Source organism: Caloenas nicobarica, chromosome 34 (assembly GCF_036013445.1).
Source record: "Caloenas nicobarica isolate bCalNic1 chromosome 34, bCalNic1.hap1, whole genome shotgun sequence".
Classification (NCBI taxonomy): domain Eukaryota; kingdom Metazoa; phylum Chordata; class Aves; order Columbiformes; family Columbidae; genus Caloenas; species Caloenas nicobarica.
In genome coordinates this window covers 551,960-576,051 of record NC_088278.1, presented here as the reverse complement: position 1 = coordinate 576,051, position 24,092 = coordinate 551,960, and the positions used below count along the sequence as shown (strand labels likewise).

Genomic DNA, 24,092 nt, shown 5'->3' with positions numbered 1-24,092 from the left:
ATGTCCACCATCCTGGTGGCCACTATCCCCATGGCCACCATCCCCATCTCCATGGAGTTCATGTTGGTCAACCCCATGGCCACCAACCCCATGGCCACCATCCCAGTGGCCACCAGACCTTTGACCACCAACCCCATGGCCACCAAACCCATGACCGTCATCCAAGTGGCCACCAACCCCATGTCCATCATCCTGGTGGCCACCAACCCCATGGCCACCAACCCCATGGCCACCATCCCAGTGGCCACCAGACCTTTGACCACCAACCCCATGGCCACCAACCCCACGGCCACCATCCCCATGGCCACCAACCCCACGGCCACCATCCCCACAGCCACCATCCCCATGGCCACCAAACCCATGGCCACCAACCCCATGGCCACCATCCCCACGGCCACCATCCCCATGGCCACCAACCCCATGGCCATCATCCCAGTGGCCACCAACCCCATGACCGTCATCCCAGTGGCCACCGACCCCATGTCCATCATCCTGGTGGTCACCAATCCCATGGCCACCATCCCCATGGCCACCGAACCCATGACCGTCATCCCAGTGGCCACCGACCCCATGTCGATCATCCTGGTGGCCACCAACCCCATGGCCACCAACCCCACGGCCACCATCCCCATGGCCACCAAACCCATGGCCACCAAACCCATGACCGTCATCCCAGTCGCCACCGACCCCATGTCCATCATCCTGGTGGCCACCAAACCCATGGCCACCATCCCCATGGCCACCATCCCCACGCCCCCCACCCCATCTCCCCTCCCCGCGCCCCCACTCCCCGGTAGCCACCTCCAGGGCCCGCTTGCCCAGCCCCAGGCGCGGCCGCCCCTTCTCCAGCGCGGCCACCAGCACGCAAGCCTTGCACAGCCCCTGGCTGCTGGCGAAGCCGCACCGCGCGCACGCCCCCAGCGCCGCCGCCGCCGCCGCCGCCCCCACCGCCAACCGGCGGCCCGAGTGGCCCAGGGCGGCCACCGCGGCGGGCCGGGTGGCCTCCAGGTCCTTGAGGAGGGCGCGGGGGTGGCCCCGGTAGGCGTGGGGGGCGTAGACGCACTCGGTGCTGAAGTAGCGCAGCCCGCAGAAGTGGGCGTACAGCACGATCTCCTTCTCGTAGGCGTGCCGCAGCGGCTTCAGGCGCCGCACCGGCGGCCAGGGCGGCACGGGGGGGTTCACGGAGCTCCTGGTGGGCGCCGTGGGCTTCTTGGAGGTCTTCACGGAGCTCCTGGTGGGCGCCGTGGGCTTCTTGGGGGTCTTCATGGAGCTCCTGGTGGGCTCCGTGGGCTTCCTGGGGGTCTTTACGGAGTTGACGTTGCTCAACGTGGACTTTGTTGGGGTCTCCGTGGCCTTCCTGGTGGGCTCTATGGAGCTTGTGGGGGTCTCCATGGAGTTCCTGGTGGGCTCTATGGAGCTTGTGGGGGTCTCCATGGGCTTCCTGGTGGGCTCCATGGAATTGACGTTGGTCAACATGGACTTTGTTGGGGTCTCCATGGAGTTGCTGTTGGTCAACGTGGACTTTGTTGGGGTCTCCATGGAGTTGATGTTGGTCAACGTGGAGTTTGTTGGGGTCTCCATGGAGTTGCTGTTGGTCAACGTGGACTTTGTTGGGGTCTCCATGGAGTCTGGTGGGGTCTCCGTGGAGTTGATGTTGGTCAACATGGACTTTGTTGGCGTCCCCATGGAGTCGATGTTGCTCAACGTAGACTTTGTTGGGGTCTCCATGGACTTGATGTTAATCAATGTGGAGTTTGTTGGGGTCTCCATGGACTTGATGTTGGTCAATGTGGAGTTTGTTGGGGTCTCCATGGACTTGATGTCGGTCAACGTGGAGTTTGTTCGGGTCTCCATGGAGTTGACGTTGGTCAACGTGGACTTTGTTGGGGTCTCCATGGAGTCTGTTGGGGTCTCCGTGGAGCTGATGTGGGTCAACGTGGAGCTCGTGGTTGTCTCCATGGACTTCCTGGTGCTCTTTATTGAGTTGACGTTGCTCAACGTGGAGTTTGTTGAGGTCTCCATGGGGTTTGTGGGGGTCTCCACGGGGTCCGTGGTGGCCTCCATAGACTTCCTGCTGGGCTCCATGCACTTGATGTTGGTCAACGTGGAGTTTGTGGGCGTCTCCATGGAGCTGATGTTGGTCAACATGGAGTTTGTTGGGGTCTCCATGGGGTTTGTTGGGGTCTCCATGGCCTTCCTGGTGGTCCCCGTGGAGTTTCTGCTGGTCCCAGTGTCCAAAGTGACCTTGGTGGAGCTCCTGGTGGTCCCCATGGACCTCACGGTGGCCTCAGCGGAGCTCGTGGTGGCCTCCAGGCAGCTCTTGGTGGCCTCCGGATGGTTCTTGGTGGCCCCGGTGGCCTCGGTGGTTGCACTGGTGGCCACGTTGGCCTCGGTGACCTCGTTGGTGGCCGCGATGTCTGTGTCGTTGGCCTCGGTGGCCGTGGTGGCCTCGGTGGCCACGTTGGTGGCCTCGGTGGCCTCGGCGGCCGCGCGCCGCAGCCGCGCCACGTCCCCGCGCAGGAAGTTCATGAGCACGGTCTCGGCGATGTCGTCGGCGTTGTGACCTGCGGACAAAACGGGGGCTCCCAGTGCCTCCCAGTCTCTCCCAGTGCCTCCCAGCGCCCCCATCACCTCCCAGCGCCCCCCATTCCCTCCCAGTCCCTCCCAGTGCCCCCCAGTTCCTCCCAGTGCCCCCCAGTCCCTCCCAGTGCCCCCCATCACCTCCCAGTGCCCCCATCACCTCCCAGCGCCCCCCATTCCCTCCCAGTCCCTCCCCGTGCCCCCCAGTCCCTCCCAGTGCCCCCCAGTCCCTCCCAGCGCCCCCCATTCCCTCCCAGTGCCCCCCAGTGCCCCCAGTCCCTCCCAGTGCCCCCCATTCCCTCCCAGTCCCTCCCAGCGCCCCCCATTCCCTCCCAGTCCCTCCCAGTGCCCCCCAGTTCCTCCCAGTGCCCCCCATTCCCTCCCAGTCCCTCCCAGTGCCCCCCAGTCCCTCCCAGTCCCCCCCAGTCCCTCCCAGTGCCCCCCATTCTCTCCCAGTCCTTCCCAGTGCCTCCATCACCTCCCAGTGCCCCCCAGTGCCCCCAGTCCCTCCCAGCGCCCCCCATTCCCTCCCAGTGCCCCCCAGTGCCCCCAGTCCCTCCCAGTGCCCCCCATTCCCTCCCAGTCCCTCCCAGCGCCCCCCATTCCCTCCCAGTCCCTCCCAGTGCCCCCCAGTTCCTCCCAGTGCCCCCCATTCCCTCCCAGTCCCTCCCAGTGCCCCCCAGTTCCTCCCAGCGCCCCCCATTCCCTCCCAGTCCCTCCCAGCGCCCCCCATTCCCTCCCAGTCCCTCCCAGTGCCCCCCAGTTCCTCCCAGTGCCCCCCATTCCCTCCCAGTGCCCCCATTCCCTCCCAGTGCCCCCCATCACCTCCCAGTGCCCCCCAGTCCCTCCCAGTCCCTCCCAGCGCCCCCCATTCCCTCCCAGTCCCTCCCAGCGCCCCCCAGTCCCTCCCAGCGCCCCCCAGTTCCTCCCAGTGCCCCCCATTCCCTCCCAGCGCCCCCCAATCCCTCCCAGTGCCCCCCATTCCCTCCCAGTGCCCCCCATTCCCTCCCAGCGCCCCCCATTCCCTCCCAGCGCCCCCCATTCCCTCCCAGTTCTCACCAGTAGCGATCCAGTCGGCCCCCAGCAGCCGCGCCCCCCTCTCCAGCGCCTGCCGCCTCCAGACCCCGCAGAACGTGCAGCGGCTGCCGCCCCGGCGCGGCGCTCCCGGCGCTCCCAGTTCTCCCAGTTCTCCCAGTTCGTCCACGCTCCAGCCGAACAGCTCGCGGTGGGACAGCACCAGCAGCGGGACAGGGCCCCTGGCGCGGCGCACGGCGCCCAGCGCCTGCTCGCGGTAGCCGGCGATGCCCTCGTCCACCGAGAGCAGCACCAGGCGGTACTGGTTGTACTGGTTTAACTGGGAGAGGAGCCGCGCCAGCACGGCCGAGTCCTTGCCGCCCGACGCCGCGATGGCCACGACGTCGCCGGGTTTGGGGCGGCGCGGCGGGGGCGGAAGCGGGGTGCCGGGGGGGCCCCCCGCTCCGCTGAGGGGGGGCGGGGGGGTCACCCCCGAATTGGGGGGTTGGGGGGGAGGGGTTGGGGGGGGGACCCCAGGCTGGGTGTCATTGGGATGTGGGGAGAGGGGGATGGGTTTGGGGGGGGGTCCTGAGCTCGTGGTGAATTTTGGGGGGGTCTCCTTTGAGGGGGGGCTCCCCAAACCCATCCCCGTTCTGGATTTTGGGGGGGACCCCTCATCTCCCCCCCCAATTTTTGGGAGGCCCTCGTTTTGTGCCCCCCCCATTGGGTTCCCAGCACTATTAATTAAACAGGGGATGTTTTCGGGGGGCTCCCCTGACCCCATAGTGAATTTTGGGGGGGTCTCCTTTGAGGGGGGGCTCCCCGAACCCCCCCCCATTCTGGATTTTAGGGGGGACCCCAAACCCCCCACCCCAATTGTTTTGGGGGGCTCCTTTTGTGGCCCCCTCATTAGGTTCTCAGTACTACTAATGAAAGGGGGGCTGGTTTTGGGGGGCTCTCCTGACCCCATAGTGAATTTTGGGGGGGTCTCCTTTGGGGGGGGGCTCCCCAAACCCATCCCCGTTCTGGATTTTGGGGGGGACCCCTCATCTCCCACCCCAATTTTTGGGGGGCCCTCATTTTGCCCCCTCCCCACTGGGTTCCCAATACTACTAATGAAGGGGGGAATGCATTTGGGGGGCTCTCCTGACCCCATAGTGAAATTTGGGGGGGTCTCCTTTGGGGTGGGGCTCCCCAAACCCCCCCCCATTCTGGATTTTGGGGGGGACCCCTCCTCCTCTACCCCATTTGTTTTGGGGGGCTCCTTTTGTGGGCCCCCCCCCATTGGGTTCCCAACACTACTAATGAAAGGGGGGATATTTTCGGGGGGCTCTCCTGACCCCATAGTGACTTTTGGGGGGGTCTCCTTTGAGGGGGGGCTCCCCAAACCCCCCCCCATTCTGGATTTCGGGGGGAACCCCTCATCTCCCACCCCAATTTTTGGGGGGCCCTCATTTTGCCCCCTCCCCACTGGGTTCCCAATACTACTAATGAAGGGGGGAATGGATTTAGGGGGCTCTCCTGACCCCATAGTGACTTTTGGGGGGGTCTCCTTTGGGGTGGGGCTCCCCAAACCCCCCCCCATTCTGGATTTTGGGGGGGACCCCGAACCCCCCACCCCAATTGTTTTGGGGGGCTCCTTTTGTGGCCCCCCCATTAGGTTCTCAGTACTACTAATGAAAGAGGGGCTGGTTTCGGGGGGCTCTCCTGATCCCATAGTGACTTTTGGGGGGGTCTCCTTTGGGGGGGGGCTCCCCAAACCCATCCCCATTCTGGATTTTGGGGGGGACCCCTCATCTCCCCCCCCAATTTTTGGGGTGCCCTCATTTTGCCCCCTCCCCATTGGGTTCCCAATACTACTAATGAAGGGGGGAATGCATTTGGGGGGCTCTCCTGACCCCATAGTGACTTTTGGGGGGGTCTCCTTTGGGGGGGGGCTCCCTGAACCCCCCCCCATTCTGGATTTTGGGGGGGACCCCGAACCCCCCACCCCAATTGTTTTGGGGGGCTCCTTTTGTGCTCCCCCCATTAGATTCTCAGTACTACTAATGAAAGGGGGGCTGGTTTTGGGGGGCTCTCCTGACCCCATAGTGACTTTTGGGGGGGTCTCCTTTGGGGTGGGGCTCCCCAAACCCATCCCCGTTCTGGATTTCGGGGGGGACCCCTCACCCCCCCCCCCAATTTTTGGGGCGCCCTCATTTTGCCGCCCCCCCCCCCCCTCTGCGGCCTGTATGGCTGTGGGTGGTGGTGGTGGGGGGGGGGCCCGCATTCCTCGCCCTCCCTTTCCCCCCCCATCCCTCCCTTGAACTCGGCACCGGGTGATTCCCGTCCGGGAGAGTCCGGGGGTGTCCGGGGGTGTGATTTCGGGGGGGTCCGTGCCCCCCAGGGCCCGCAGCACCTCGGCGCGGAAGGCGCGCACGAAGCAGCCGCGGCACAGCCGCTCGCCGGTGCGCGGCCGGCGCAGCGCGGCCGGCAGGGGGCAGCGCCGGCATCCGGGCGGGACCATGTCCTGCGGGGGGACACACACACACACAAAAAAACCTTCTCATAACAGCGAACCCCCAAAAAATCTCGGGGGGGGGTGGGGGTGGCGAAAGACCCTCCCCGGAAGGGTCGTGGGAGAGCGGGAAGGCATTAAATAGGTGGAGAGGGGAGGAGGGGGGAGAGAATAGTTTAAGCCCCCCCCCCCCGTAGAGGGGGAAATGGTGCGTCCCGAATGCCGTAAGTACCCGGGGGGTGGGAATGGCGCCGCCTAAGGCCGTAAATACTCGTAGAGTGGGGAATGGTCCCTCCCGAACCCCAATAACCCCCCCCTAGAGGGGAAATGGTCCCTCCCGAACCCCATAAACCCCCCCTAGAGAGGAAATGGTCCCTCCCGAACCCCTAAACCCCCCCTAGAGGGGAAATGGTCCCTCCCGAACCCCTAAACCCCCCCCTGGGGTGGGGAGTGGTCCCTCCCGAACCCCTAAACCCCCCCTAGAGGGGAAATGGTCCCTCCCGACCCCCCTAAACCCCCCCTAGAGGGGAAATGGTCCCTCCCGAACCCCTAAACCCCCCCTAGAGGGGAAATGGTCCCTCCCGAACCCCATAAACCCCCCCCTGGGGTGGGGAGTGGTCCCTCCCGAACCCCTAAACCCCCCCTAGAGGGGAAATGGTCCCTCCCGACCCCCCCCATAAGGCCCCATGGTCCCTCCCAAACCCCCTAACCCCCCCCTAGAGCCAGAATGGTCCCTTCAGACCCACCTAAACTCCCCCCAGAATGGGAAATGGTCCCTCCCGAACCCCTAAACCCCCCCTAGAGGGGAAATGGTCCCTCCCGACCCCCCCATAAGGCCCCATCGTCCCTCCCGAACCCCTAAACCCCCCCTAGAGGGGAAATGGTCCCTCCCGAACCCCCTAAATCCCCCCTAGGGTGGGGAATGGTCCCTCCCGAACCCCCTAAATCCCCCCTAGGGTGGGGAATGGTCCCTCCCGACCCCCCCAGATACCCACAGAGGGTAAATGGTCCCTCCCGAACCCCAACACCCCCCCCCGCCCCCCCTGGACGTGTCTCTGCCCCCCCGTCCCGTTACCCGCACTTGGTCTCGCCCGCCGGCAGACACGTGACTGAGACGCGCCCGCGCCGCTTCCGGCCCTCGCTGGCCACGCCCACCGCCGCCGCCTCAGCCAATCAGCGCGGGCAGCCCGCCCGGCCACGCCCATCTGGTTCGCTGCGCCAATCAGAGCCGGGGAGCCCGCCCGGCTCCGCCCACCGCCGGGTCTGCGGAGGCAGCGCATGCGCAGTGAGGAGGGAGGGACCCCGGGAAGGGGCGGGGCTACATGTGGCCACGCCCCCGAAGGGAGGGAGCGGGGCGGGGGGTGCAGGGAGGGACCCAGGAGTGCGGGAGGGACCCAGGCGTCCTGGAGGGACCCAGGAGTTCGGGAGGGGACCCAGGAGTACCCCAAAGGACCCAGGAGTTCAGGAGGGAACCCAGGCGTCCGGGATGGGACCCAGGAGTTCGGGAGGGACCCAGGCGTTCGGGAGGGACCCAGGAGTGCGGGAGGGGACCCAGGAGTTCGGGAGGGGACCCAGGCGTCCTGGAGGGACCCAGGAGTTCGGGAGGGACCCAGGAGTTCAGGAGGGGACCCAGGCGTCCGGGATGGGACCCAGGAGTTCGGGAAGGGACCCAGGTGTTCGGGAGGGGACCCAGGAGTTCGGGAGGGGACCCAGGAGTGCCCCAAAGGACCCAGGAGTTCGGGAGGGGACCCAGGCGTCCTGGAGGGACCCAGGAGTTCGGGAGGGGACCCAGGAGTTCGGGGGGGGACCCAGGCGTTCGGGAGGGGACCCAGGAGTTCGGGAGGGGACCCAGGTGTTCGGGGGGGGACCCAGGCGTTCGGGAGGGGACCCAGGAGTTCGGGAGGGGACCCAGGAGTGCCCCAAAGGACCCAGGAGTTCGAGAGGGGACCCAGGAGTCCGGGTAGGGGGGTCACAGGGGTCACCGGGGGGACCCAGGCGTCCGGGCAGCCCACGTGTGGGGGCGGTGATGGGGGGGGGGGGTGGGGAGCTGTGCCCCGCCCGAACGCCTGGGTCCCCGCCCGAACGCCTGGGTCCCCGCCCGAACGCCTGGGTCCCATGGGCGGGGTGGGCGTGGCCCCGTGTGGCCCCTCCCACTTGTCCCTGACCCCCCCCCTTGTGACCATGGGCCCCCCCGGCGCCCCCCACCTGCTCCTGCTGCTCCTCGGTAAGCCCAGGGGGGACCCAGGCGTCCGGGAAACCCCCCCACCCCCCCCCAGGGGACCCAGGCGTCCGGGTGCCCTCCCCACCCTCCCCCCCAGGGAAACCCGAAAAGGGGAAGTTGGGGGGCAGCCGGACGCCTGGGTCCCTTGGGAGAGGGGGTGGGGGGGGGGGGTTGGGGGGTGCTGAGAGAACCCAGGCGTCCGGGGGGGGGGAGGGGCGCTCAGGGGGTGTCGGTTCCCACCGCCCAACCCCCCCCCCCCCCCCCGGTTTGTTTTTTAGGGGTCGCGGCTGCGGAGAGCGGTGAGGCCCCTCCCCCACCCTGCGGGGACCCAGGCGTCCGGGGGGACCCAGGAGTTCGGGAGGGACCCAGGCGTTCGGGAGGGGACCCAGGAGTTTGGGAGGGACCCAGGAGTTCGGGGGGGACCCAGGAGTGCCCCAAAGGACCCAGGCGTCCAGGATGGGACCCAGGAGTTCGGGAGGGACCCAGGAGTTCGGGAGGGACCCAGGAGTTCAGGAGGGGACCCAGGCGTCCGGGATGGGACCCAGGAGTTCGGGAGGGACCCAGGAGTTCAGGAGGGGACCCAGGCGTTCGGGAGGGACCCAGGAGTTCGGGAAGGAACCCAGGAGTTCGGGAGGGACCCCGGAGTGCCCCAAAGGACCCAGGAGTTCAGGAGGGGACCCAGGCGTTCGGGAGGGACCCAGGAGTTCGGGATGGGGGCCATAGGGGGACCCAGGAGTTCGGGAGGGGACCCAGGAGTTCGGGAAGGGACCCAGGCGTTCGGGAGGGACCCAGGAGTTCGGGAGGGGACCCAGGAGTTCGGGAAGGGACCCAGGAGTTCGGGAGGGACCCAGGAGTGCCCCAAAGGATGAGGAGTTCAGGAGGGGACCCAGGCGTCCGGGATGGGACCCAGGCGTCCGGGATGGGACCCAGGAGTTCGGGAGGGACCCAGGAGTTCGGGAGGGGGGTCATAGGGGGACCCAGGAGTTCGGGGGGGACCCGGAAGTTCGGGAGGGACCCAGGCGTTCGGGAGGGACCCAGGAGTTCGGGATGGGGGTCATAGGGGGACCCAGGAGTTCGCGATGGGGACCCAGGCGTCCGGGCTCCGCCCCCTGGCAGACTGCAGCTCCTGTTTGCCGGGCCCCGGACCAATCGCTGCGCTCGTCGTCGCTGACATCATCATGACGCTGCTGATCGCGGGCGGGGCCTATTGCCTGGCGGGGCGGGGCCAGAGAGGTGGGGGCGGGGCCAAAGGGAAAGGGGCGGGGCCAAGGGGAGGGGGCGTGGCCCATGGGAAAGGGGCGGGGGCAAAGGAGATGTGGCCAATGGGGGCGTGGCCAAAAGGGAAGGGGCGTGGCCAGCGGGAAGGGGTGCGGCCAATGGGAGGGGGCGCCGGGAAGGGGCGTGGCCAAAGGGAAGGGGCGTGGCCAATGGGGGTGACCAATGGGGAGGGGCCAATGGGACGGGGCGCGGCCAACGGGGTGGGCGTGGCCTCCCCGACCCCGCCCCCCTTCCCCCGGCAGCCCCGCCCAATCCCCGCCCCCCGGAAATGGATTCGACCTATCAGGAGCTGCAGGGCGCCCGCGAGGACGTTTACAGCGAGCTGAAGCGCTGAGCCGCCCCTGCCCCCGGCCGGGAGGGCCGTCCCCCTTCAATAAATGCTTTTTTTGCCCGATTTTGCCGGATTCCGCCTCGATTTCGCTTCGATTTCGCGCTTTCGGGGGCCGCGGCGTCGCGCCGCTGACGTCAGCTGCGAGCGCCGGAAGTGGCGGCGGCGCCGGAAGTGGCTTCAGGCATTTCCGCCCTGCTTGCCCGCCCCGCTCAGCACGATGGCGGCTCCGGGCGGGCCCGGGCCCGGCGCGGCGGCTCCGGCGGGGAGCGGGGCGGCCAACGGGGCGGCCAACGGGGCGGCGGGGGCGGCGGCCAAGAGCGGCGAGGAGCGGCTCAAGGAGATGGAGGCGGAGATGGCGCTGTGAGCGGGGCGGGAGCGGGGCCTGCGGGTCGCTGTGGCAACGGGGGCGGGGCCTGCGGGGTCGCCATGGCGACCGGGGGGGTGGAGTGGGGAAGGGGGCGGGGCCTGCGGGGTCGCCATGGCGACCGGGGGGGTGGAGTGGGGAAGGGGGCGGGGCCTGCGGGTCGCTGTGGCAACCGGGGCGGGGCCTGGGGGGTCGCCATGGCGACGGGGGCGGAGTGAGGAAGGGGGCGGGGCCTGCGGGTCGCTGTGGCAACGGGGGCGGGGCCTGGGGGGGTCACTATGCCAACGGGGGCGGGGCCTGCGGGGGTCGCCATGGCGACGGGGGTGGAATGGCAAAGGGGGCGTGGCCTGCGCGGTCGCCATGGCGACGGGGGCGGGGCCTGGAGGGGTCGCCATGGAGATGGGGGCGGAGTGGGAAGGGGGCGTGGCCTGGAGGGTCACTGTGGCAACGGGGGCGGGGCCTGGGGGGTGGCCATGGCGACAGGGGTGGGGCCTGGGGGAGATGGGGCGGAGCCTTGGGGGTTACTATGGCAATGGGGCGGGGCCTGGAGGTGTGAAGGGGATGGGGCGGAGCCTTGTGGTTGTCATGGCAACGGGGGGCGGGGCCTGAGAGCACCAGGGAGATGGGGGCGCAGCTTTGCGGTCGCCATGGAGATGGGGGCGGAGCTTTGGGGTCACCATGGGGATGGGGCGCAGCTTTGCGGTCGCCATGGAGATGGGGGCGGAGCTTTGGGGTCGCCATGGAGATGGGGGCGGAACTTTGGGGTCGCCATGGAGATGGGGGCGGAGCTTTGGGGTCACCATGGGGATAGGGGCGGAGTTTTGGGGTTGCTATGGAGATGGGGGTGGAGCTTTGGGCGTTGCTATGGAGATGGGGCAGATCTTTGGGGTCGCCATGGGGATGGGGGCGGAGCTTTGGGGTTGCCATGGAGATGGGGGCGGAGCTTTGGGGTCGCCATGGAGATGGGGGCGGAGCTTTGGGCGTTGCTATGGAGATGGGGCGGAGCTTTGGGGTCGCCATGGAGATGGGGGCGGAGCTTTGCGGTCGCCATGGAGATGGGGGCGGAGCTTTGGGGTCGCCATGGGGATAGGGGCGGAGTTTTGGGGTTGCTATGGAGATGGGGGTGGAGCTTTGGGCGTTGCTATGGAGATGGGGCAGATCTTTGGGGTCGCCATGGGGATGGGGGCGGAGCTTTGGGGGTCTCTATGGAGATGGGGCGGAGCTTTGGGGTTGCCATGGAGATGGGGGCGGAGCTTTGGGGTTGCTATGGAGATGGGGGCGGCGCTTTGGGGTCGCCATGGAGATGGGGGTGGGATTTGAGGAAGGGGGCGGGGCTTGCGGCATCCAATGGGAGCCGTGGGCGGGGCAATCCCATAGGGAAGGGGGCGGGGATTGGAGGGACTGGGGGGCACTGGGAGGGACTGGGGGCACTGGGGGTGCTCTCGGGGGCACTGGGGGGCACTGGGAGGCTATTGGGAGTCACTGGGATGGGATTGGGGGGCATTGGGAGGCACTGGGAGGCAGTGAGGGGGCAGTTGGGGGTCACTGGGGTGAGACTGGGAGGGAACTGGGGAGCACTGGGGGGTCACTGGGGGTCACTGGGGTTACTGGGAGGTCACTGGGGGCCACTGGGAAGTCGCTGGGAGTCACTGGGAAGTCACTGGGGGTCACTGGGAGGTCACTGGGAGGTCACTGGGAGTCAGTGGCAGGTCACTGGGAGGTCACTGGGAGGTCACAGGGAGGTTACTGGGAGTCACTGGAGGGTCGCTGGGGGTCACTGGGAGGGCTCTGGAGGCCATTGGGGGGTCACTGGGGGTTACTGGGGCCCACTGGGGGGTCACTGGGAGGTCACTGGGGTCACTGGGGCTTACTGGGAGGTCACCGGGGTCATTGGGAGGGCTCTGGGAGGTCCCTGGGGTCACTGGGGCTTACTGGGAGGTCACTGGGGGCCACTGGGAGGTCACTGGGGTCACTGAATGGGACTGGGAGGTCACTGGGGGCCACTGGGAGGTCACTGGGGTCACTGGGGGGTCACTGGGAGGTCACTGGAGGCCACTGGGAGGTTACTGGGGTCACTGAATGGGATTGAGAGGTCACTGGAGGTCACTGTGTTGGGGTTGGGGGTCACTGGGAGGTCACTGGGAGTCACTGGGGGTCACTGGGTTGGGATTGGGGGTCACTGGGGGTCACTGGGGTTCACTGGGACGTCACTGGGGGTCACTGGGAGGGCTCTGGGGTGGGATTGGGGGTCACTGGGGGGTCACTGGGAGTCACTGGGAAGTCACTGGAGGTCACTGGGGGTTACTGGGAGGGCTGTGGAGGCCATTGGGAGGTCACTGGGGGTTACTGGGGCCCACTGGGGGGTCACTCGGAGGTCACTAGGGTCACTGGGGCTTACTGGGAGGTCACTGGTGGCCACTGGGAGGTCACTAGGGTCACTGGGGCTTACTGGGAGGTCACTGGTGGCCACTGGGAGGTCACTGGGGTCACTGAATGGGACTGGGAGGTCACTGGGGGCCACTGGGAGGTCACTGAGGTCACTGGGGGGTCACTGGAAGGTCACTGGAGGCCACTGGGAGGTTACTGGGGTCACTGAATGGGATTGAGAGGTCACTGGAGGTCACTGTGTTGGGGTTGGGGGTCACTGGGAGGTCACTGGGAGTCACTGGGGGTCACTGGGTTGGGATTGGGGGTCACTGGGGGTCACTGGGGTTCACTGGGACGTCACTGGGGGTCACTGGGAGGGCTCTGGGGTGGGATTGGGGGTCACTGGGGGGTCACTGGGAGGTCACTGGGGGGTCACTGGGAGTCACTGGGAAGTCACTGGAGGTCACTGGGGGTTACTGGGAGGGCTCTGGAGGCCATTGGGAGGTCACTGGGGGTTACTGGGGCCCACTGGGGGGTCACTCGGAGGTCACTAGGGTCACTGGGGCTTACTGGGAGGTCACTGGGGCCACTGGGAGGGCTCTGGGAGGTCCCTGGGGTCACTGGGGCTTACTGGGAGGTCACTGGGGGCCACTGGGAGGTCACTGGGGTCACTGAATGGGACTGGGAGGTCACTGGAGGTCACCGGGGGTCACTGGGGTCACCGGGGGTCACTCCCCCCCCCCCAAGCGCCGTGCGCCCCCTGCAGGTTCGAGCAGGAGGTTCTGGGCGCCCCCGCCCCCCCCGCGGGGGACCCGCTGACCTTGACCGTGACCCCCCCGGTGACCCCGCCGCTCACCCCCCCGCTCACCCCCGTCCTGCGGCCCGTCATCGCCACCAACACCTACCAGCAGGTGACACCCGTGGCCCCGACGGCCCCACGACGTCCCCACAGTGTCCCCCCGGCCCTGTGACCCCGCAGTGTCTCCAATGTCTTCTCACTGTCCCCACAGTGTCCCCGTGTCCCCCCAGTTGTCCCCGTGTCCACCACAATGTCCCCATGTCCCCCCCAGTGTTCCTCTGTCTCTGTGATCCCTCTGTCCCCAATGTCCCCACAACGTCCCTGTGACGTCTCTGTGTCCCCACAGTGTCCCCACAGTGTCCCCCTGCTCCTGTGACCCCGCAATGTCCCCAATGTCTCCTCACTGTCCCCACAGTGTCCCCATGTCCCCCCCAGTGTCCCTCTGTCTCTGTGATCCCTCTGTCCCCAATGTCCCCACAACGTCCCTGTGACGTCTCTGTGTCCCCGCAGTGTCCCCACAGTGTCCCCCTGTCCCTGTGACCCCACAATGTCCCCAATGTCTCCCCACTGTCCCCACAGTGTCCCCATGTCCCTCTGTCACCCACAATGTCCCCATGCCCCCCCCAGTGTCCCCATGTCCCCCATAGTGTCCCTGTGTCCCCCACAGTGTCCCCCACATTGTCCCCGTGTCCCCCACAATGTCCCCATGTCCCCCCCAGTGTCCCTCTGTCTCTGTGATCCCTCTGTCTCCAATGTCCCCACAACGTCCCTGTGACATCTCTGTGTCCCCACAGTGTCCCCACAGTGTCCCCCTGTCCCTGTGACCCCACAATGTCCCCAATGTCTCCCCACTGTCCCCACAGTGTCCCCATGTCCCCCCCATGTCCCCCATAGTGTCCCTGTGTCCCCCACAGTGTCCCCCCCATTGTCCCCATGTCCCCCACAATGTCCCCATGTCCCCCCCAGTGTCCCTCTGTCTCTGTGATCCCTCTGTCTCCAATGTCCCCACAACGTCCCTGTGACATCTCTGTGTCCCCGCAGTGTCCCCACAGTGTCCCCCTGTGCCTGTGACTCCGCAATGTCCACAATGTCTCCCCACTGTCCCCACAGTGTCCCCATGTCCCCCCCAGTGTCCCCCATAGTGTCCCTGTGTCCCCCACAGTGTCCCCCCCATTGTCCCCCTATCACCCACAATGTCCCCATGTCCCCCCCAGTGTCCCTCTGTCCCTGTGATCCCTCTGTCCCCAACGTCCCCACAACGTCCCCGATGTCCCCATAACGTCCCTGTGACGTCTCTGTGTCCCCACAGTGTCCCCCTGTTTCTGTGACCCCACAGTGTCCCCAATGTCTCCCCACTGTCCCCCCATTGTCCTCCTGTCCCCCACAATGTCCCCATGTCCCCCCCAGTGTCCCTCTGTCTCTATGATCCCTCTGTCCCCAATGTCCCCATAACGTCCCCACAACGTCCCCACGACGTCCCCAATGTCCCCACAACGTCCCCACTGTCCCCGCAGGTCCAGCAGAGCCTGGAGGCTCGAGCCGCCGCCGCCGCCACCGTTGTCACCCCCATGGTGGCCCCGCCGGTGCCATTCGTGGGCCCAGGTCGGTGCCACCACCCCCCCGCCGTGTCCCCAACCCCCCCAACGTGTCCCCAACCCTGACCCTGAACGTGTCACCTCCCCCCCAAAGCGGTGTCACCGCAGCGGCCGCCGGTTCTGCGCCCGGCGTTTGTGCCACACGTGCTGCAGCGCTCGGGTGAGCGGGACGGGGACGTGGGGACATTGCGGGGACAGGGGACACGGGGGGGGATCTGGGGACATTGGGGGTATTGGGGGAACAGGGGGACGTGGGGACAGGGGGACATGGGGACAGGGGGACACGGGGATATGGGGACACGGGGACAGGGGGACATGGAGACATGGGGACATGGGGACATGAGGACGGGGGGGATATGGGGACAGGGGGACATGGGGGATATGGGGACATGGAGGACAGGGGGACATGGGGACAGGGGGACAGGGAGACGGGGGAATATGGGGACAGGGGGACATGGGGACAGGGGGACATGGGGACATGGGGGACATGGGGACATGGGGGATATGGGACATGGAGGACAGGGGTACACGGGGACAGGGGGACACGGGGGATATGGGAACATGAGGACATGGGGACAATGGGGACAGGGGGACATGGGGACAGGGGGACATAGGGACATGGGGGATATGGGACATGGAGGACAGGGGGACACGGGGACAGGGGGACACGGGGGATATGGGAACATGAGGACATGGGGACAATGGGGACAGGGGGACATGGAGACATGGGGACAGGGGGACATGGGGACAGGGGGACACGGGGACATGGGGGATGTGGTGACATGGGGACAGGGGGACATGGGGATAGGGGGATGGGGGACATGGGGACAGGGGGACACGGGGACATGGGGGATGTGGTGACATGGGGACAGGGGGACATGGGGACAGGGGGGACAGGGGGACATGGGGATGGGGGGACAGGGGGACATGAGGACGGGGGGAGAGGGGGACAGGGGGGACAGGGGGACATGGGGACAGGGGGACATGGGGGCAGGGGGGATATGGGGACAGGGGGACAGTGGGACATGGGGATGGGGGGACAGGGGGACATGGGGACAGGGGGACAGTGGGACATGGGGATGGGGGGACAGGGGGACATGAGGACGGGGGGACAGGGGGACATGGGGACAGGGGGACAGTGGGACATGGGGATGGGGGGACAGGGGGACATGGGGACGGGGGGACAGGGGGACATGGGGGCAGGGGGGATATGGGGACACGGGGACAGGGGGACATTGGGGGGCTGTGGGGAGCGTGGGGGGACACGGGGGGACACTGTGCACACGGGGCCTTGGGGGCGTCCCAGCCCCAGGGGTCTCTGACGTGTCCCTGTCCCCCATTGTCCTGCTTTGTCCCCCATTGTCCTCTGTCCCCCATTGTCCCCGTTGTCCCCCTTTGTCCCCTGTCCCTGTTGTCCCCCATTCTCTCCATTGTCCCCCATTGTCCCCCGTTCTCCCCCATTGTCCCCGTTGTCCCCATTGTCCCCCTTTGTCCCCTGTTCCTGTTGCCCCTGTTCTCCCCCGTTGTCCCCCGTTGTCCCTTGTCCCCTATTGTCCCCCATTCTCCCCATTGTCCCCTGTTGTCCCCTGTCCCCCATTGTCCCTGTTCTCCCCCATTATCCCTTGTCCCCCATTCTCCCCGTTGTCCCCCGTTGTCCCTTGTCCCCTATTGTCCCCCATTCTCCCCATTGTCCCCCGTTGTCCCTTGTTCCCTATTGTCCCCTATTCTCCCCATTGTCCCCTGTTGTCCCCTGTCCCCCATTGTCCCTGTTCTCCCCCATTATCCCTTGTCTCCCATTGTCCCCATTGTCCCCGTTGTCCCTTGTCCCTTATTGTCCCCCATTCTCCTCATTGTCCCCCGTTGTCCCTTGTCCCCTATTGTCCCCCGTTCTCCCCCATTGTTCTCTGTCCCCCATTGTCCCCATTTTCCCCATTGTCCCCCGTTGTCCCTTGTCCCCTATTGTCCCCCATTCTCCCCTCTTGTCCCCCGTTCTCCCCCATTCTCCCCCGTTGTCCCCTGTCCCCCATTGTCCCCGTTGTCCCCGTTCTCCCCTGTTGTCCCCCGTTGTCCCTTGTCCCCTATTGTCCCCCATTCTCCCCATTGTCCCCCGTTGTCCCTTGTCCCCTATTGTTCTCCATTCTCCCCCGTTGTCCCCCGTTCTCCCCCATTGTTCTCTGTCCCCCATTGTCCCCTGTGCCCCATTGTCCCCATTGTCCCCTGTTGTCCCTTGTCCCCTATTGTCCCCCGTTCTCTCCCATTGTCCTCTGTCCCCCATTGTCCCCATTGTCCCCCGTTGTCCTTTGTGCCCTATTGTCCCCCATTCTCCCCCATTGTCCCCTGTCCCCTGATGTCCCCGTTGTCCCCGACGTCCCCGACGTCCGTGTCCGTGCAGCCGCCCCGCGGGCGCTGCCCCTGCGCCCCCCGCCCGGCTCCATGGTGGGTCCCCCGCTGGGGGCGCCCCCCGCCCCCCGCTGCTGCTGGCGCCGCCCCTGCAGAGACCCCCCCCCGCCGGGCTGCCCCCCATGGGCGCCCCGCTGCGGGCCCCCAACGCCGTGAGTCGGCGGGGGGCCATGGGGAGTGGGGGGCAAGGGGGAGTGGGGGGAGTGGGGGGTAATGGGGAATGGGGGGAGTGAGGGGGAATGGGGGGAACGGGGGAGATGGGGGGCAATGGGGGAGGTGGGGGGCAAAGGGGGGAATGGGGGAGATGGGGGGAGTGGGGGGTAATGGGGAATGGGGGAGAATGGGGGTGAATGGGGGGAGTGGGGAATGGGGGGAGTGGGGGAGATGGGGTGAATGGGGGAGATGGGGAAGAATGGGGGGTAATGGGGAATGGGGGAGAATGGGGGTGAATGGGGGGAGTGGGGAATGGGGGGAGTGGGGGAGATGGGGGACAATGGGGAATGGGGGAGATAGGGGGCAATGGGGAATGGGGGGAGTGGGGGAATGGGGGAGATGGGGGGAGATGGGGAGAATGGGGGAGATGGGGGGAGTGGGGAATGGGAGTGGAGGAGATGGGGGGCAATGGGGAATGGGGACTGGGGAGAGTGGGGGAATGGGGGGAATGGGGAATGGGGGAGATTGGGGGTGAATGGGGGAGTGGGGGGCAAAGGGGGGAATGGGGGGAGTGGGGAATGGGGGGAATGGGGAATGGGGGAGATGGGGGAGATGGGGGGCAATGGAGAATGGGGGGAATGGGGGAGATGGGGTGAATGGGGGAGATGGGGAAGAATGGGGGGGAATGGGGAATGGGGGAGATGGGGGGAGTGGGGGGAGATGGGGGGCAAAGGGGGGAATGGGGGAGATGGGGGGAGTGGGGGTAATGGGGAATGGGGGGAGTGGGGGAATGGGGGAGATGGGGGGCAAAGGGGGGAATGGGGACTGGGGGAGATGGGGGGCAATGGGGAATGGGGGAGAATGGGGGTGAATGGGGGAGATGGTGAAGAATCGGGGTGATGGGGAATGGGGGGGAATGGGGGAAATGGGGGGCAATGGGGGAGATGGGGGGAATGGGGGAGATGGGGAAATGGGGGGAGTGGGGAATGGGGGAGAATGGGGGGGATGGGGGCAATGGGGTAAATGGGGATAATGGGGTAAATTGGGATAATGAAGGCAATGGGGATAATGGGGGCAATGGGGTAAATGGGGGGTACTGGGGTAAATGGTGTAAATGGGGTAAACAGGGGCAATGGGGATAAATGGGGGGCAATGGGGTAAATGGGGATAATGGGGGCAATGGGGTAAACGGGCAATCCATGGGGTAAATGGGCAATGGGGTATAATGGGGGGCAATAGGGTAAATGGGGGCAATGGGGTAAATGGGGGGCACTGGGGTAAATGAGGTAAATGGGGATAATGGGGGCACTGGGGTAAATGGGGATAATGGGGTTAAATGCGGGGCAATGGGGTAAATGGGGGTAATGGGGTAAATGGGGATAATGGGGGCAATGGGGTAAATGGGGGTAATGGGGTAAATGGGGATAATAGGGGCAATGGGGATAATGGGGGCAATGGGGTAAATGGGGGTAATGGGGTAAATGGGGGCAATGGGGATAATGGGGGCAATGGGGTAAATGGGGGGCAATGGGGTAAATGGGGTAAACGGGGGGCAATGGGGTAAATGGGCAATGGGGTATAATGGGGGGCAATGAGCTAAATGGGGATAATGGGGGGCAATGGGGTAAATGGGGGCACTGGGGTAAATGGGGATAATGGGGGTAAATGGGGGGCAATGGGGATAATGGGGTAAATGGGGTAAACAGGGGCGATGGGGTTAAATGGGGGACAATGGGGGTAAATGGGGGGCAATGGGGTAAATGGGAATAATGGGGTAAATGGGGATAATGGGGTAAATTTGGATAATGGGGGCAATGGGGATAATGGAGTAAATGGGGGCAATGGGGTAAATGGGGGGCAATGGGGATAATGGGGGTAAATGGGGGGCAATGGGGTAAATGGGCAATGGGCTAAATGGGGATAATGGGGAGCAATGGGCTAAATGGGGTAAATGGGGGCAATGGGGTAAATGGAGATAATGGGGTAAATTGGGATAATGGGGGCAATGGGGTAAATGGGGGCAATGGGGTAAATGGGCAATGGGGTAAATGGGGGGCAATGGGGTAAACGGGGTAAACGGGGGGCAATGGGGTAAATGGGCAATGGGGTAAATGGGGATAATGGGGTAAATTGGGATAATGGGGGCAATGGGGTAAATGGGGGCAATGGGGTAAATGGGCAATGGGGTAAATGGGGGGCAATGGGGTAAACGGGGGGCAATGGGGTAAATGGGCAATGGGGTAAATGGGGATAATGGGGAGCAATGGGCTAAATGGGGGCAATGGGGTAAATGGGGGGCACTGGGGTAAATGGGGTAAATGGGGTAAACAGGGGCAATGGGGTAAATGGGGGGCACTGGGGTAAATGGGGATAATGGGGGCAATGGGGTAAATGGGGATAATGGGGTTAAATGGGGGGTAATGGGGTAAATGGGGATAATGGGGGCAATGGGGATAATGGGGGCAATGGGGTAAATGGGGTAAACGGGGGGCAATGGGGTAAATGGGCAATGGGGTAAATGGGCAATGGGGTATAATGGGGGGCAATGGGGAGCAATGGGCTAAAGGGGGTAAATGGGGGGCAATAGGGTAAATGGGGGCACTGGGGTAAATGGGGATAATGGGGTAAATTGGGATAATGGGGGCAATGGGGATAATGGGGTTAAGTGGGGGGCAATGGGGTAAATGGGGATAATGGGGAGCAATGGGCTAAATGGGGTAAATGGGGGTAAATGCGGGGCAATGGGGTAAATGGGGGTAAATGGGGGCAATGGGGGTAAATGGGGGGCAATGGGGTAAATGGGGATAATGGGGGCAATGGGGGTAAATGGGGTAAATGGGGGTAAATGGGTAAACGGGCAATGGGGTAAATAGGGGTAAATGGGGGGCAATGGGGTAAATGGGAATAATGGGGTAAATGGGGTAAACAGGGGCAATGGGGTAAATGGGGGCACTGGGGTAAATGGTGTGAACGGGGGGAACGGGGGGACAAATGGGGTGTGGGGGCAGCTGGGGGCCGGGGGGGGCTGCGCGTGGCTGCCGGGTCCGTGACCCCCGGTGCCACAGGTCGGGGGGGCCGCCCCGCTGAGCCCGCTGCCCCCCCTGGGCCCCCGCCCGCCGCCCGGGCCCCCCAAGATCAACCCCACGGTGATCCAGGCGGCGCCCACGGTCTACGCGCCCCCCCCCGCCAAGAAGCACCAGGTGGGGCGCATCACAGCCCCGGGGGGGGCAAATTACAGCCCTGGGGGGGGCAAATTACAGCCCTGGGGGGGCAAATTACAGCCCTGGGGGGGGGGAAATTACAGCCCTGGGGGGGCAAATTACAGCCCGGGGGGGGCAAATTATATTCCTGGGGGGATAAATCACAGCCTGGGGGGGGAAATTACAGCCTGGGGGGGCAAATTATAGCCCTGGGGGGGTAAATCACAGCCCTGGGGGGGCAAATTATAGCTCGGGGGGGTAAATTACAGCCCGGGGGGGCAAATTATAGCCCGGGGGGGGGAAATTATACCCAGGGGAGCAAATTATAGCTCTGGGGGGGGAAATTATATCCCTGGGGGGGTAAATCACAGCCCTGGGGGGGGCAAATTATAGCCCTGGGGGGGGAAATTACAGCCCTGGGGGGGCAAGTTATATCCCGGGGGGGCCAAATTATAGGCCTGGGGGGGTAAATTACAGCCCGGGGGTCAAATTGTATCCCTGGGGGGGTAAATTACAACCTGGGGGGGCAAATTACAGCCCTGGGGGGCAAATTATAGCCCAGGGGAGCAAATTATAGCCCTGGGGGGGAAATTATAGCCCTGGGGGGGATAAATTACAGCCCGGGGGGGCAAATTACAGCCTGGGGGGGGCAAATTTCCACCCTAGTGGATCAATTTTACCCCCTGTGGGGGGCAAATTTCAATCCTGGGGGATAAATTTTAATTTGGGGGGTGAGAAATTTCAAGGCGGGGGGGGGGGCGGGTCTCAGGTGTGTGTGTCGTCCCCCCCCCCCCCCGTGACCCCCCCGTGACCCCGCAGGAGGAGCCGCCCCCCCCGCGGGCCCCGCCCCCCGAGGAGCCCCGGATCGGGCCCTCCCTGCCCAGCGCCCCCCCCGGGCCCCCCCCGGAGCCCCGCCCCGGCCCCGCCCCGGCCCCGCCCACGCCCCGCCCACGCAGGACACGCCCCCCGGACACGCCCTTCCTGGCGCCTGAGGTGAGAGGGGGCGGGGCCTCGGGGGAGGGGGCGGGGCTATGGGAGAAGGGGGCGTGGCCTCAGTTCCCTTGGGAGTGGGCGGGGCTATGGGAGGGGGCGTGGCCTCAGAGATCCTGGGTGCTGGAGGGGCGGGGCCTCAGAGAGTGGGCGGGACCATGGGAGAAGGGGGTGTGGCCTCGGTGCTCTTGGGTGTGGGAGGGGGCGGGGCTATGGGAGAAGGGGGTGTGGCCTCAGTGGTCTTGGGTGTGGGAGTGGGCGGGGCTACGAGGGGGCGTGGCCTCAGTGGTCTTGGATGTGGGAGTGGGTGGGGCTATGAGGGGGCGGGGCCTCAGGTCTCCTGGGTGCGGGACTGGGCGGGGCTACGAGGGGGCGGGGCTATGGGGTGGGGGCGTGGCCTTGGAGACCTTGAGTGCTGGAGAGGGTGGGGCCTTGGGGAGTGGGCGGGGCTATGAGGGGCGGGGCCTCGGTGCTCTTGGGAGTGGGCGGGGCTATGGGAGGGGGCGTGGCCTCGGTGCTCTTGGGTGTGGGAGTGGGCAGGGCTACGAGGGGGCGTGGCTATGGGGAGGGGGCGTGGCCGTTGGAGCCCCCGGTGCTGGAGGGGGTGGGGCCTGCTTGGGAGGGGCGTGGCTTAAAGGGAGGGGGCGGGGCGTGAGTGGGGCGTGGTCGGTGGGCGTGTCCCCGTGAGTGACAGGTGTCCGGCAGGTGGGGGCGGAGCCGCTGGAGGACAAGAAGAAGGGGCGGGGGGAGCGGCTGAAGCGCTGCATCCGAACCGCGGCCGGGAGCAGCTGGGAGGACCCCAGCCTGCTGGAGTGGGACGCGGGTGCGTGGGGACGGGGGACACGGGGACGGGGGACGGGGGGACAGGGGGATGTGGGGGTAAGGGGGTATGGGACATGGGGACAGGGAGATATGGGGACAGGGGGATGTGGGGACATTGGGACATGGGGGTATGGGGACAGGGGGACAGGGGTATATGGGGACATGGGGACGGGGGGCATGGGGACAGGGGGATGTGGGGACAGGGGAACAGGGTGATATGGGGACAGGGGGACAGGGGGACATGGGGACAGGGGGACGTGGGGACATGGGAACAGGGGGACATGGGGACGGGGGGCATGGGGACAGGGGGACATGGGGACATAGGGACAGGGAGACATGGGGATGGGGGGACATGGGGACAGGGGGACATGGGGACAGGGGGACGTGGGGACAGGAGACATGGGGACGGGGGGATAGGGGGACAGGGGGACATGGGGACAGGGGGATGTGGGGACAGGGAGACATGGGGACAGGGGGACGTGGGGACAGGGGGACAGGGGGACGGGGACATGGGAACAGGGGGACATGGGAACAGGGGGACATGGGGACAGGGGGATACGGGGACATGGGGACAGGGGGACAGGGAGACATGGGGACATAGGGACGTGGGACAGGGGGACGTGGGGACAGGGGGACATGGGGACAGGGGGATACGGGGACATGGGGACGTGGGAACAGGGGGACATGGGGACAGGGGGACGGGGGGCCATGGGGACAGGGGGACATGGGAACAGGGGGACAGGGGGACATGGGGACAGGGGGACATTGGCACGTGGGGATGTGGGGACATGAGGACGTGGGGAAGTGTCCCCACGTGTCCCCGTGTCCCCAGACGACTTCCGCATCTTCTGCGGGGACCTGGGGAACGAGGTGAACGACGACATCCTGGCGCGGGCGTTCGGGCGCTACCCGTCCTTCCTCAAGGCCAAGGTCATCCGGGACAAACGGACGGGCAAGACCAAGGGCTACGGCTTCGTGTCCTTCAAGGACCCCAACGACTACGTGCGCGCCATGAGGGAGATGAACGGTGGGGACGGGACGGGGGGACATGGGGACAGGGGGACATGGGGACATGGGGATATGGGGACAGGGGACAGGGGGACAGGGGGATATGGGGACAAGGGGATGGGGGGACATGGGGACAGGGGGACAGGGGCCAGGGGGACATGGGGACAGGGGGCCAGGGGGACATGGGGACGGGGGACATGGGGACAGGGGGACAGGGGGACAAGGGGACAGGGGGCATGGGGACAGGGGGATATGGGGACAGGGGGATTTGGGGACAAGGGGACAGGGGGACATGGGGACAAGGGGACAGGGGGATATGGGGACAGGGGGATTTGGGGACAAGGGGACAGGGGGACAGGGGGACATGGGGACAGGGGGATATGGGGACAGGGGGACAAGGGGACATGGGGACAGGGGGACATGGGGACAGGGGGGACATGGGGATATTGGGACATGGGGACAAGGAGACAGAG

At 65.9% G+C, this 24,092-nt stretch overlaps 3 protein-coding genes across 4 annotated transcripts in view; 2 read left to right on the top strand and 1 right to left on the bottom strand.

Moving 5' to 3' along the window:
- Positions 1–697: 697 nt before the first annotated feature.
- On the bottom strand, positions 698–7,370 carry CTU1 (cytosolic thiouridylase subunit 1). Its single transcript, XM_065654590.1, has 4 exons — positions 7,167–7,370; positions 3,640–6,103; positions 762–2,564; positions 698–702 (listed from the first exon to the last, which is right to left on the bottom strand). Exons 2-4 carry the CDS (start codon positions 6,098–6,100, stop codon positions 698–700), a joined length of 4,269 nt encoding a protein of 1,422 aa, XP_065510662.1. The 5' UTR covers positions 6,101–6,103; positions 7,167–7,370.
- An 89-nt stretch (positions 7,371–7,459) lies between these two features.
- LOC136000698 (TYRO protein tyrosine kinase-binding protein-like) lies at positions 7,460–9,984 on the top strand. 2 transcript variants are annotated; one of them, XM_065654632.1, is made up of 4 exons: positions 8,156–8,315; positions 8,591–8,611; positions 9,429–9,545; positions 9,833–9,984. In XM_065654632.1, the coding sequence occupies exons 1-4, from the start codon at positions 8,207–8,209 to the stop codon at positions 9,922–9,924; spliced, it is 339 nt and encodes a 112-aa protein (XP_065510704.1). In that variant the 5' UTR covers positions 8,156–8,206; the 3' UTR covers positions 9,925–9,984. The 2 variants fall into 2 exon arrangements, with proteins under 2 accessions (XP_065510703.1, XP_065510704.1); XM_065654631.1 differs by lacking the exons at positions 8,156–8,315; positions 9,429–9,545; positions 9,833–9,984 and adding an exon at positions 7,460–8,051 and having other exon boundaries at positions 8,591–9,258.
- Positions 9,985–10,124: 140 nt separating this feature from the next.
- RBM42 (RNA binding motif protein 42) overlaps positions 10,125–24,092 on the top strand; it is a 14,504-nt gene continuing 536 nt past the window's right edge. Inside the window, 10 exon segments of the mRNA XM_065654630.1 lie at positions 10,125–10,281; positions 13,419–13,563; positions 14,966–15,053; positions 15,141–15,206; positions 17,439–17,507; positions 17,510–17,598; positions 20,665–20,799; positions 21,619–21,792; positions 22,495–22,612; positions 23,444–23,638. Coding sequence (XP_065510702.1) covers positions 10,139–10,281; positions 13,419–13,563; positions 14,966–15,053; positions 15,141–15,206; positions 17,439–17,507; positions 17,510–17,598; positions 20,665–20,799; positions 21,619–21,792; positions 22,495–22,612; positions 23,444–23,638 — 1,222 coding nt within the window. The 5' untranslated portion in view covers positions 10,125–10,138.